This window comes from Pogona vitticeps, chromosome 3, assembly GCF_051106095.1.
Source record: "Pogona vitticeps strain Pit_001003342236 chromosome 3, PviZW2.1, whole genome shotgun sequence".
NCBI classification, from domain to species: domain Eukaryota; kingdom Metazoa; phylum Chordata; class Lepidosauria; order Squamata; family Agamidae; genus Pogona; species Pogona vitticeps.
In genome coordinates this window covers 34,414,814-34,427,734 of record NC_135785.1, presented here as the reverse complement: position 1 = coordinate 34,427,734, position 12,921 = coordinate 34,414,814, and the positions used below count along the sequence as shown (strand labels likewise).

The window sequence follows — 12,921 nt, the reverse complement described above, 5'->3', positions numbered from 1 at the left end:
GCTCCCTCAGTTCTCTTCTTTTCAAGGACCCCTCATGACAGTTCTCCTATACAGTCTATGGCCTTTTTACATCCCAGTACTTATAAATTCATTTTTACAGCCTTTCTTTAAAAGCTGTAATAGAATACAGAGTTAATTTTACCTTCTCTTCTAAATTTTCCAGGTACAGCTGGTAGCTGTCTTGCAAGATTTACCACCATGCCCTTTTTATTATGCAATCCCAATAATATATGTAGATTTGCTTCCCGTAATGACTATTCGTACTGGCTGTCGACAGTGCAAGCAAGGCCTGAGGATATGGAACCAATTTCTGGGAGAGCTTTGGAACGTTATATTAGCAGGTAGTCTTTCATGATAGGATTGTTTTTCTAGCTGAGTCTCTATATAGATGTATTAGAAGCTGGTGTTAAACATGCATCAAATTAGAATGTGTTTAATTGCCTAAATCAAAGCTCTGCTGAGATTTCTGAAACATTGGCTGAAATCCCTTTACCTTATTATACTGGCATAGCACAAATATTTTGCATGCAAATTGCCCCAAGTTAAGTAATCACGAAATACATTAATTATATACTGAGTTGTATGGCTCAGTATGCTGCTGGTAATGTCCTCAGTAACTTCTTAACTTGGGGCAATTTCCCTCTAAGGGTTACATTGTTTGCATAGAGGATTTTGTCTATTCTGTTGTATAATGCTATGGGGAAGGTGCATCCAAAATGAGGTGATGAATGAACTTCACAACACACTAAGTAAAGTGGATGCTTGGGGGGGGGGAACTGTTATAGGTAAGTGGTTGTGCTTAATCTTAAATATTGTCAGAAATGTGCATGTGTGTACTTGCTTACTATATTTCTTTCTGTCTCCCTGATTTGGCAGAATGTCTCTCCTTTGTGAAAGGTGCTCCTATTTTTCCAAATGTTATTATATCCCCTTTAGTGGGCAAAAAAGTGTTCCCACAGTAGGATCATGCTCTTTTTGAACAAACATTCCGGTGTCCAATATGACAATATGACTGGCAATGAATGCAGGAAAAGGGGAGAATGGATATCATTCCTCAGAGACTAAAAGTCAGTGTATAAGCTATAATTGTTCCGAATTCTTGTTTTCCCCTTCTTTATCACTTAATAGTTTTGTATGACTTCTTAGGTGCACGGTCTGTGAAGGTCCTGCAATGGTCATAGCAGTCCACAGTCAAACAACTTCAGTTCCACCATGTCCTCAAGGCTGGCAATCTCTTTGGAAAGGATTTTCTTTTGTTATGGTAAAAAAGCAAAAATAAATGCAATCACCGCACTTTTGTCGTAAAACCTCATTAACGCTGATGGGGATGGGGGAGAATCACTTCCTAAAAGTGACTAGTCAGAGCAATTTAAATTTTTTATCTCAAATGTTGTCTTTTTGGTGCTCCATCTTGGTTTCAGCTTTTCTGCAATTGTTCTGCCTGCAATGAGCCAAAACATGGAAAAGGCAGGCTGCTCATTCTTTGCATTTCCTGAATAAAGTCAGTTTCAGCTGATTCTAAAGACAGTCTTTGTAGAGTGCATGTTGCACTTTAAAATGTTCAAAACGCCATCAGTACTGATAAATTTAGGAACAGATGCAAAGCAAATGATGAGCTCAAAATTTATGAGAAAAGAGTTTGTTCAGAACTTAAAGATCTCTTACGGTCATATAATCATTTCAGTAACCCTGTTTTGTTTTCTGTTACCCAAAACAGCAACTTAGAAAACAAAGTAAGAGTTGACTTAAAACTGGTTCAATTGTAATCAAGTTATTATAGCCCTAAACAAAAACAGCAAAGGTTTCTGATGCCTCAAATGGTAATACATTGGCTGAAATTCTGTTGCTTAGTGATAGCAAATTGCTCTAGAGTAGGCCCATTGAATCAATGGACACTTGGTGAGTTGCTTCCTCCATAAGTTCCATTGATTCAGATGCACCTACTCCAACTGTGATTTACCTTAGCATAGTAAGTAATTGGATTTCAGCCAATATGAAAATTTCCAGGGATTGGAAGAGCCGTGTCAGTCTGTTGCAGCAAAAACAGCAAAGAGTCCGAAGACAAACAAGTTTTATTTAGCATATGCTTTGGGGTTTACAGTCCTTGAAAGTGTGTGCTAAATAAAATGTATTAATCTTTATGGTGCCGTAAGACTCTTTGACACCGGTCTTTACTAAGGTAAATAGTACAGTATTTATTTGTTACTTTTCATGGAGGAAGTTAATAACACAATAAACTGTGTTAGTAATTAATGTACATCAGCTCTTGATTTTTGCTGCAGCAGACGAGCACAGCTGTTCCCTCTTCTCTCAAAATGCATCTTAGTCATCCTCATTGCCTTACCAGTTATTCTGTCCTTACAGAAGAGCTGTTCCAGGAATCAAAGAAATAATATGCAGCTGTAGTGCTTTACTTCCTTTGATATTAGCCCAACCTTTTTTCAATGCGTAGTCATTTTAGCATGAGCTTTTGTGGACTGTATATCAAAGTGGGTTGATTTCATGGTTTAACACATATATTATTGGCTGAAAAGATAAACTACTGTAAAAAAACTAGCTTGTGATAATGTCTTGGGGCCTCCATGTCCTGGAATAAACTAATTTTGATACAAATGCCTAATACAACATTTTTAAAATAGACATGTATTATCTTCAAAAATTTAGTGATGAACAGGTTTTCATGGAAGATATTTATGGTTATAGTATACAGGTGCAGGCTCAGAAGCTTCCGGACAAGCATTGGCCTCTCCAGGGTCATGTTTAGAAAAATTCCACGCAATTCCATTTATTGAATGTCATGGCCGAGGGACGTGCAATTATTACTCAAACTCCTACAGTTTCTGGCTGGCTTCACTAAATCCAAGAAGAATGTTCAGGTATGCTAATTTGTACTATGCATACATCCTTCTGCCCAGAGCAGAACAGAACAACTGACATATTTAAACAAAACAAAACTTGCAGTCTATGAAAGTGGTACCTGTGTCACTCATATGGACTGTCACTGATTCCCAACCATGGGTAATCCAGGTGTTCATGGACTGCAACTCCCAGAAATCCCAGCCAGCACAGCTAGTGGTGGAGGCTTCTGAGAGCTGTAGTCCAAGAATACCTGGGTTACCTAAGGTTAGGAACCACTGGACTAAATGACTACTTTGATCTCTCCCATCTCTAGAGTTCTATGATTCTGTGATCAGTATTAAAGTTAATACAGGTGTGCAGTGACCTTCTGTGCCCTACCCTGTCTCATCCTGTCAGTAATTACGTAACATTATCTAAACAGCAGTACTATGCAAGTACTATGGTAGTGTTACCCTATGCCAGCATTAAGATTGGAATGGAAAATCCTGTGAGCCATTAGAAAAATACAGCAACACTTAAAACTGGCTATTAATTTGGCTACCTCTATTGTAAAGTGTCTGTTTCTTCATTAAAATATGGTAGACAGCACTCTTCAGAGCATAACAATGTAATTATTTCTGAATTATTGCAGCTTGAGACTATATCAATTATTCTCATCCAGCTGGATTTCAAAGATGCTGAATCTGTCTGTCTTCGCTTAATGTTAGCATCCCTTTCCGGTTCCTGCTGTCACTTGACGAAGAGGGTTTTTTTTATCACACTGATAATATCAATGTATAATTCTTTGGTAATTGTTTGCTATTATGTGTCCTGCTTAGCTAGATCAAGAGTAGGCAAAGTGTGGGGTGTATGTGGCTCCCGATCTTTAACCAGGGTTTGCCTGACAAACTCTGAAAAACTGTCACTCACATGGGAAACTGCATTCCTAGAAGCCTTGTGGGTGGAAATGGTAACTCTCCTGGTTTGTTTTAGGTCAGGAATAGGATTTTTGGAAGGAAGGAAGGAAGGAGTTATTAGTTGATCACTTGCTCTTTGTAAAAAAAAATTTAAAATGGTCAGATGTTTTCTGACTTAAAACAGAAATTGCATTTAAATGGCAGACTGGAGCTATTGGGCCTTGGAAGTGCAATTTACAAGTGGGAAGGGTGAGTTATTTTGCAGTTGAGGGGTAGAGCCTACCCAAATCTAAAAGACACCTGTGTCTACGAAAATGGTCCCTGGATGTCCAGAAGTTACTCATCACTAAGCTGGGTATTTTGTATGACTGGCTGATCATTACTATTTTTTCCTCCATATTGAATCACTATCATCCTACCCTACTTGTTAAAATAAGGAAGTATCCTTGTTTTTACATTGTATTGTTCTTTCCTTTCAAGGAAACCATTGCCACAGACTCTGAAAGCTGGTGAACTGGAAAAAATAATTAGTCGCTGTCAAGTCTGCATGAAGAGACCTAGTTAAGAAAACTATTATCAAAAATTAAACTCCTTTTGTGGCACAGTGAAAAACTAAACCTTACCAAAAAGATTTTATAGTGTGACTTAACAAAAGGCAATCTGTATTTATATTATAAACTTGAAATACCGATGCTTTACCATAATGAAATAGTGCAATATTTTGATTCTTTTATTTCTGATAAAGATGCAAAGCACTTTTTTTTTGAAAGAAAATGTCTGTACTTGCTGTTCTACAAGATTGTTGCTTTTTGAACTTTGTCATTCCTGGGTCTGTGGAAATTATGTCATAAGGTGTCAAGCCTATTTTACGTGGAAAGACTTAACAGCTGTCATCTGTGCTTTTCTAACTGTAAAATGGAGTAAACAGGGTAGTGTTGATTTACATGAATGTTGTTAAATATTAGTTAAACTGAAATAGTGGACCCATAAGGAATCAAATGGAGCTAAACAACTCCATGTGATACTTTTGAAATTTTACTAAATGTATTCATCTTGCCTGTTACTTTTCCTTTGACAAGGAAATGGGAAGTACTATTACAATAGCAGTACTGCTTTACAATTTGGAAAGGGAATGTAACAAAAGGAGTTTGTTGGATTGGTTATCAAGTAAGTACAATAGGAGTATGTTTGCATATTTTTTCATCTGATTGCCACAAGTCTTTGGTCGATTCAACTCACGGTGCAATCCTGACTAGCCAAGGTGCTGGCTGAGCTGATATAAAGCCAGCAGAGACTGTGCTGAATTCTGGCTCCTCCCAACCTTGGGATGTTGGAAATGATTTAGAACTACACCAGCACTGGGCTACCTTTATGCCAGCATAGTAGTGGTAAACAAGGGTTGAGATGGGTTTGGATCTGGCGTAACTCATTTCTTCCCTTGTTATGCCTTTTGCTGATGTTGTGCCAACTGATCTTAAATCCAGTTGTGCCAGTACATCTGAGATCAGACCTCACAATGGGGATACACTGGCACAAAAGCAGAACAAGCTCCTGAGTCTTCCAAGCCCACTACAGTCACTGCATCTTTGAGTTTGACTTGCACTGCCTGTTCTAAAAACTGCATACCTGATAGGTATGATGTCTACAGAGCCAGCTCTGCCATGAGACAGCATGGCAATCTTACCTCAGGTGAAATGCTGTATTGAAAGATCACACACAAACACCCATTTACCATTCAAAGGGCTGCGTGCCACTAATGCAGCTGGCTGTATTTCTTCAGATGCCTGCCCATCCATCACAGTATAGCCCAATATCTACTCAAAAGAAAGATTAATTCATTTTACTAGCCTTTCTCCTAGAAAACTGGCTATGTAGAGTAGCAACTTCAATTATCTCTTGCCTTCAGACTGAATCTAGATAAATTAGCCCTATTTTAGTGCTATTGACATTGAGATAAACTGTTTATTATCAACTTCGGAGGAGCCAGATGTGAAAAAAGTTATTTTCCTTGCAAGCTGCCAATGTAAATTATTATTAGCATATATGGCCAATGCACAGGTAAAATCAATATAGCCTAGTAACTTTGCAGACTTTTTCACATGGTATCATGGTATCACTTATAGGCCTGATTCTGTATGATTCTATTTTTTAAAAAAACATTAGATTTGAATGGAGGTTACATTAAGTAAATGTTATGTGATACTTCTGCTGTTACAGCAAATGCAAAAAAACCTCAAGTCTAACTCTACCCTCCAACATAATAGCTATACATTAAAAAATGTACATACATGATAGTTGAGACTATCAGCCAAATGTATTCATAATCCAGCCTGTGAATGCAGGCACCTAACTAGAATATATTTTGAGGAGTTTCAAATAGTGCTATGTGGGAAAATATTTACATGGAACATTCAGTTAAATGGATTGACGATGCAACCATGTGTGTTTAATTAGAATACTCCTGAATTTCACCATGATTCAATTCCTAGTAACTGTGTTTAGAATTGTGCTTAGGTGAATTATGCTGATTAGTAAGGGAAATTCTTATCCCAAGACAGTACAAACATTTATCTGGTGCTGAAAACCTACTGCAAGGTATATACAGTTCCTGCTGAACCTGATATAAGAATCTAATTGGGGAGACATGTTTATCTCCATCTAGGGCTATTAGCTGCAAAGCATAACCAGAGTTACATTAGGGCATTGATGATATTATCAATAAATAATTATGTGTTGTCAAGTCAATTCCAACTTATGATGACCCTCTCAACATGTCCTAGGCATAAAGCGCCTAGAAGTGGTATACCACTCCTTCCTTCTGGTGGTGCTCTGGCACCATGCAGCTTGCCCAAGGTGGCTGGGTATAATCCCATAAACTGTTTATATTCTAGTTCCTCTTGGTTGGCCCCTCTGCCAGAAGACATAATGAGGATGTAAACTCCCAGTTCTTATCTCTGTAGCTAGATACTCCAGCTCACTGAGTTATACCAGCTGTATTGTTGTTGTTGTTGCTGCTGCTGCTGCTCCTGCAATTATTACTTAGTTTCACCAATTATTATTATTATTACTAATGTATAATTTATGTATAGAACTGTAGTTCTAGATGTTTTATATTTATAATGTTGCACTTGAAAAATAGTTGAAAATAATTATTGAAGTTAACACTAAAGTGGCTTGCTATTTTTGATATTTGCACAATTATCAGTATTTGCAGTCCTTAGCCATAAAATGGCATTTCATTAGTTTTAAGATTTGTTTAAATGTATATTCAAAATACAAGGTACACAGTACAATTCTGTACTCCTCTATTCAAAGACAGGTCCCACTGCACTCAACTGAAGTTACTACCAGGTGAGAGTATTCAGGATAGCAGCCTTAGAGATCCACCAAAGTACCTTTTCCCCTCACTAATAATATGTATTTTTGCAAGCATTTTAAAAATGTAATTGCTATTTTAATGATTTAGTATCTAAATGATGTACTTCTACAGTGTAATCCTGTGCATTTGACCATGTATATCAAATTCCATTGAGTTTTATGATGTTTATTCTCATATAAATGGGCATAGAATTACATCCATAGCAATAACAACACTGTAAAGACATTCCAGTCCTATGACTTGATGGGAAACAAGGTGTATAGGAAGAGTTGCCAACCTTAGAATTATTGCAGTGTCACAGGTTACACAATGGAGCACTGCACTGCAAGCAGATAATCCAGGACAAATGTTCAGGCTTCAATTCTAAATAAAATAAAATCTAAAACAGATTCATATGTTGCATTCTTTCATATGCTATTATCATGTTGAGTGTTTTTCATATTCCTTTTTTGTTGATTCATGCTGATTAATTATATTAAGAAGCAAAAGAATCCCATGCCACAGCTGGTTGAGTGACCTTCTGTTACATAAAGCACAGATGGGACATATAGCTGAATATTAAAGGTTGTTTTGCAATATGTTTCAAGATGGTCTTTTTAATCTCTTTTTAACAGAAGGTTATACGTAAGAAACATGCGTAAAGGTACAAAATAATATTTTTTAAAGCAGGATCAAAATCTCTTTCTAGAGTGCTAACTTTTTTAAGGGCCTGAGAAATTAAAAGATCTTTACCTGAACAAATATTGAACTAATCTTTGCTTGGCACATAATCAAAAAGATGAGTTCAGAAGTGACTAGTGAACCTCTTGGGGGAGAGTGTTGCATAGACACTGCCATTCAGTGGATGGTGCAACCAAGGGAGACATTTAAAAGCCTATAAACAGAAAGAGGGAAATCCTCAGAACTTAGAAATAGGTACCCTTAATGTGTAAAATAAGAGAAATTATGAATGTTTTAAAAAGGGACACTGGGGGGGGGGGATACTTAAGAGGAAGAGAGCAAAATATTTACTTCAAATATGTTTACCCCACCTTTCTCCTAAAAAGGACTCAAGGAAGCTAATAGAATTTTTAAAAAAATAAACAGCAGTTACCCAGCAGCGGATTACTATTTGGTGGTTCCATTACGCTTGGCAAACCAGAGCTTTGCAGAAATTGTCAGAAACAGAGTCTGTGCATTCTAAACAGATTTCCCTGACTTTTGAAGGAAGGTGGTAAACACACTGTAGACACTAGCTATGGCATCTGCATGGAATAATTTTGGTAGGTGGAAGGAGGGGAGAAATGACAACCCTTGCTGTGGTTGTGGGTTTAAGGAGCCTAGATTGTTCATTTTGCTTTTCGCATTATCAGACACTTGTAGGAAAACAACCCATTGTCCCTCCACCCCAGACACCCATTGGCATATTCAATAAAGAAAGAAGGACTGGAGAGAGAGAAAAATCTGCAGATAGGTCCAGAAGGAACAGATACACATGGTTCACCTGTGGTTCGATAACTGTGTCAGTAACCAGATACTCTGCACAAGGGGTGTCAAAAATACAGGCAGCTGGATCAGCACATGGGGAGCAAGTATTAATAAAGTTAATAACTAATTGCCCACTCAAGACCAAACTACTTATACTGTATATCCTTTTATAGATGGTTTAGTAGAGAAAACTCTACCGGCATATCCTCTTCTTTACTACAGTCTCTCTTCCCCTCAAATATACAATAAACTAACAGTTATCAGAGGAGATGCATAGTCTACAGGAGAGATTCTAAACCATTCTGTCAAAGACCACTGCCATCAACCTAGTGTAATGGGGTGAAAGGAAAAAACCTCCTCAGATTTACTTGCCCAGTGTTTAGAAACCCTAGAATCTGACACTAAGGGAGTCTCCACCACCACATTGCATGACATAGCAGTCATATGGTCTTGCACAGAAGATGGGAGGAAACAAGGGAAGACAAAAATCATATGCAAACATAATTTCAGGAAAAATCAGTAACATCAATCTAACTTAGGTAGTTACATGTTACTGATAATTCTTTGTGGGGTTTGCACATCATGTGGGGAAGGATGTGGGGAAGAATGCACAGGACTTTGGAACATTTTACAACTTAAGCATTTTAAGATGGTGAGCCTCCAGCCAGCCTCAGCACTAATGCCTAGAGTGTGACTTTTGCCTGTACTCTCAATTTTGAACACTGATAACAGTCAGGTAAGAAACCCAAGGAGACATCAAACTTGTGGTGAAAATGAAGTTGGCTTTGTGAAAGCTAGAAAGCCATCTATCAGTTTTACTTTTATTTGGATTTCTGCACTGAGCAGAGGGTTGGATTCAATGGCCCTATAGGCCCCGTCCAACTCTATTATTCTATGGTTCTATACGACTAGTACTGCAGTTACAGTACAAGTCAGCAGTCACTTTTTTGTCTAATTTCATTACATGTAGCAGGCTGACTTATTTGATATGATCTTGCTGAAGAAGAAAATACAGTCTTGCCAAAGGAGGCGTCTTGCCTAGTTGGTGTGTGGACATTGAGGGTAGGGACCAAGTAACAGCTATGTAGAGACCAGACAAAGACACAACTTTGTAGAAGCACAGAAGAACTGGATAACTAGTCAGGATTGTCAGACAAACAACCAGTTCTTTCAGAACACATGCTCATATTAAGTAGAGTGGAATTTGGGGAGTAAGATGGGAAATACATAAAAAGAATCCTAATCTTATTTGTATGTGCCACAACAGGTGCACACTCTCAAATGTTAGGAGACTGGGTATGTTAATAGGATATTAGAGATGGATACAAATTAAAAAACAAATCACAACATTCAAAAATCACTAATTTGTCAGTTTGTATTCATGTGAATCAATGGCTCTGATGAATAAGAATAAATGATTTTTAGTGATGGCTGATTTGTCAATTCATTTGGCTATAAAACAGCACCTGGATACACAAAAAGTGCAAGGAACTTGTGCTACCGGCAGGTCTCACTTCTACAATCCTTCCAAGTCTGGTGAAGATTGGGTTTCAGATGTCTGAATTATACACCCACAAAGAGGCCCCCTAGGAAATTCCCCCCCCCTCGCACCTAGAGACTCTCCTCTACAATCCCTCCAAGTTTGGTGAAGATTGGGTTTCCCCAAGCCAGCTGCTAAAGGGCACTTTCCTGGGGGGACCCACTTCATGAGTGTATAACCTGGTTGTCTGAAATTCAATCTTCACCAAACTTGGAGGGATTATTGAGGAGATTCAGGGGAGGCTTTCTCTGATTTTAGTGTCTCTAGGTGCCTGGAGGCCCTCTTTGTGGGTGTATAACTCAGATGTCCAAAACCCTAACTTGGCCACCTTGTATGGCTTGGAGAGGAGAGTCAGAGGAAGTTTCCCTTCAGGTTTGGTGTCTCCAGGTGCTTGTGGAGCCATTTTATAGGACTCTGAAGTAAAAATGAATTGACAAATCAATTTGTCGATTTGTCAGAAAAAAAATCATAAATTCAGAATTCGTCAACCTTGACAAATCAAAAATCAAAATGAATCATCATTTTTCTGATTTGTGCACATCTCTAGGGGATATATTCAGCATAAATCACTGACTTCTTCCTGTTCATCATATCTGATCTGCTGCTGTACTCACCAGAATTTGCTGGGCACTGTTTGGTCACTTGATCATTCTTCACTCAGTCAAACTGATCACCTCTCCTTTGCCAGGTTTTAATCACTTATAGCAGGTAAATACATTCATGCAAGGCTATACCAGGTCTTGGCTCCACTCTTTGCTCTATAGATACCTTTTGTACTATGTCAAACCTTGCCTTCTAACACACCAATTTTGATTGGAAAATGATTGCACATGTAGTTCTGCTTCCTGCTTTCATGTGAAAGCGTTTTCAGAGTGAACTTTTACTTATCTTCTAGCACATTGTACAAATAAAGTAGAAGTTTTAAAAATACAAATAACCACCTTAAACAGGGTGCTATCACTGGAGATGTAATAATAATGCAAATATAAGAAAATAAAAGCTTTCTTGTATTTTCAAATTAAAAGGGCAAATATTCTGACATCTGGTGATATTCAGTGAAAAAATTTAAGAAGTTAACCACTGCTTTTGGTTTACTTTTATTAAGTACACTACCACTGGTACTTTGTTCCATAATCTTTAGATTACTCATGGACATACTTGCTTAAAAATGTATTTCTTCAGAACAAAAAAATTAAAGCTAAAATACATCTTACGCACACTACCCTCCGGATAATCCATTTACTTATATTAGCAAATACTGTATTTCAGTCAATATGTACATGTGCTTGAAAGAGATACGCATGAGTTAGAATGTCTTTAATCTGGCATATTAGTGCATCAAATTTGGCTAAAATAAGACAAGTGAAATAAAGTTAACTATAAAGATGCTGCATTTAATAATGAAACAAGAATGAGAAACCCATACTTTTTGTCTGTAGAAATGTGTAAGATCCAAGTTTGCTTTCTTCCTACACCAGAGAGAACTGTCTATAGGATACCCTGCAGGAGACAATCTCGTTCTTAAAATAACTCAATCCAAATGTACATCAAGTCATGCAAAAGGAAGATAACGGGATGTTACAACAGATCTGAAGAAATAAATACAATCATCCAAACATCCCTTCACACTGTAATCTTGAATTACAGCTGTTTACTGTGGCAGAAGTTTCCAGTGCGTGGGCCATAAATCACCATACAATTCAGAGACAGAAATGAAGGACTTTGTAAATTCTCAGTATCAAATTCTTTTACGTGTTGCCCACACTTCTAGCGCCGAAACCACAGCCAACTATTTAGTAGCCAGAAAGCTACAGTAATTGAATACATGATCATTTCTCTTTTAGCACGTTCTTTGTTTTCTTCTTCCAAGAGTTGTAAACGGCGATTAAGTTTGATTATCTGAAAAAGGAAAGAAAGGAAATATATTTCATCTTTAAGTATACATTGAGTCATTCCTTTAAGATCTCATCTGTTCTAGATTCAAGTGGTCAGAAGAGGTTCTGTCCTTGTGGTACTCTACCTCTGGAAGCATGCAACTTCGTAATAATTCTAATAGAGTCACTGAAAGCCTTCTGTGCAGCTCCACATGCACAACAGCGATGGCACCAGGATCAGTGACAAATCACCACAGATTAAAGAGTTAAGATTCATACAGAAGTTGCAGGCAGCACAGTCTCTAATTAACAGCAATTTGGTACTGCTGTTGAAGTCATCGCCATTGCACACACAGAGCTGTATAACGGGATTTTAACCTATATTTTGCAACAAGCAACTTCCATGATTCCATACATCAAGACTGTTTATTCTTCATTTTCCATACCTCTGCTGAATACAAATGACACTTTTGTTTCCAGTTTAAAAAAATACTGAATGTCTGCTGTTCATTTAATATTTTTTCAGTCTTAATTTTGCCCTCCTACCTATTTGTATTACTACATCCATGACAATGTTCCTCCTTGTTGTTGTTCTTAAATGCCATAAAACCACCTCCAATTTATGTCAATCTTATGAATGAGTGACCTTCAAAGTGTCCCATCATTACGCTCTTTCCTACTTGGCTTCTTTCCCCATGCCTTCCGTATTAATTGTATCTCGTACCTATATTTTATCAATATCATTCAGTAACTGAAAATGCCAATACTGACAAAGAACTGAAAATGCCAATACTGACAAAGAACTGAAAATGCCAGTACTGACATATCATTATGCCAAACAGAAGACTTAGATCCTCATGAACAAATGGTATGCAAATTTAATGTTGTTCTCATATATTATCTTAA

At 37.5% G+C, this 12,921-nt stretch overlaps 2 protein-coding genes across 9 annotated transcripts in view; one reads left to right on the top strand and one right to left on the bottom strand.

Annotated features, from left to right (window-relative positions):
- The window catches only part of COL4A3 (collagen type IV alpha 3 chain), a 99,980-nt gene extending 94,991 nt beyond the window's left edge, over positions 1 to 4,989 (top strand). The window contains exons 49-52 of the mRNA XM_020792621.3: positions 164 to 341; positions 1,147 to 1,261; positions 2,704 to 2,876; positions 4,236 to 4,989. Coding sequence (XP_020648280.3) covers positions 164 to 341; positions 1,147 to 1,261; positions 2,704 to 2,876; positions 4,236 to 4,320 — 551 coding nt within the window. The 3' untranslated portion in view covers positions 4,321 to 4,989. The remainder of the gene's footprint in view (positions 1 to 163; positions 342 to 1,146; positions 1,262 to 2,703; positions 2,877 to 4,235) is intronic.
- A 6,233-nt stretch (positions 4,990 to 11,222) lies between these two features.
- Positions 11,223 to 12,921, bottom strand: part of MFF (mitochondrial fission factor) — a 36,866-nt gene continuing 35,167 nt past the window's right edge. For all 8 annotated transcript variants that reach the window (XM_020792652.3, XM_020792655.3, XM_020792656.3 and 5 more), the window contains one exon: positions 11,223 to 12,040. In XM_020792652.3, coding sequence (XP_020648311.1) covers positions 11,909 to 12,040 — 132 coding nt within the window. In that variant the 3' untranslated portion in view covers positions 11,223 to 11,908. The remainder of the gene's footprint in view (positions 12,041 to 12,921) is intronic.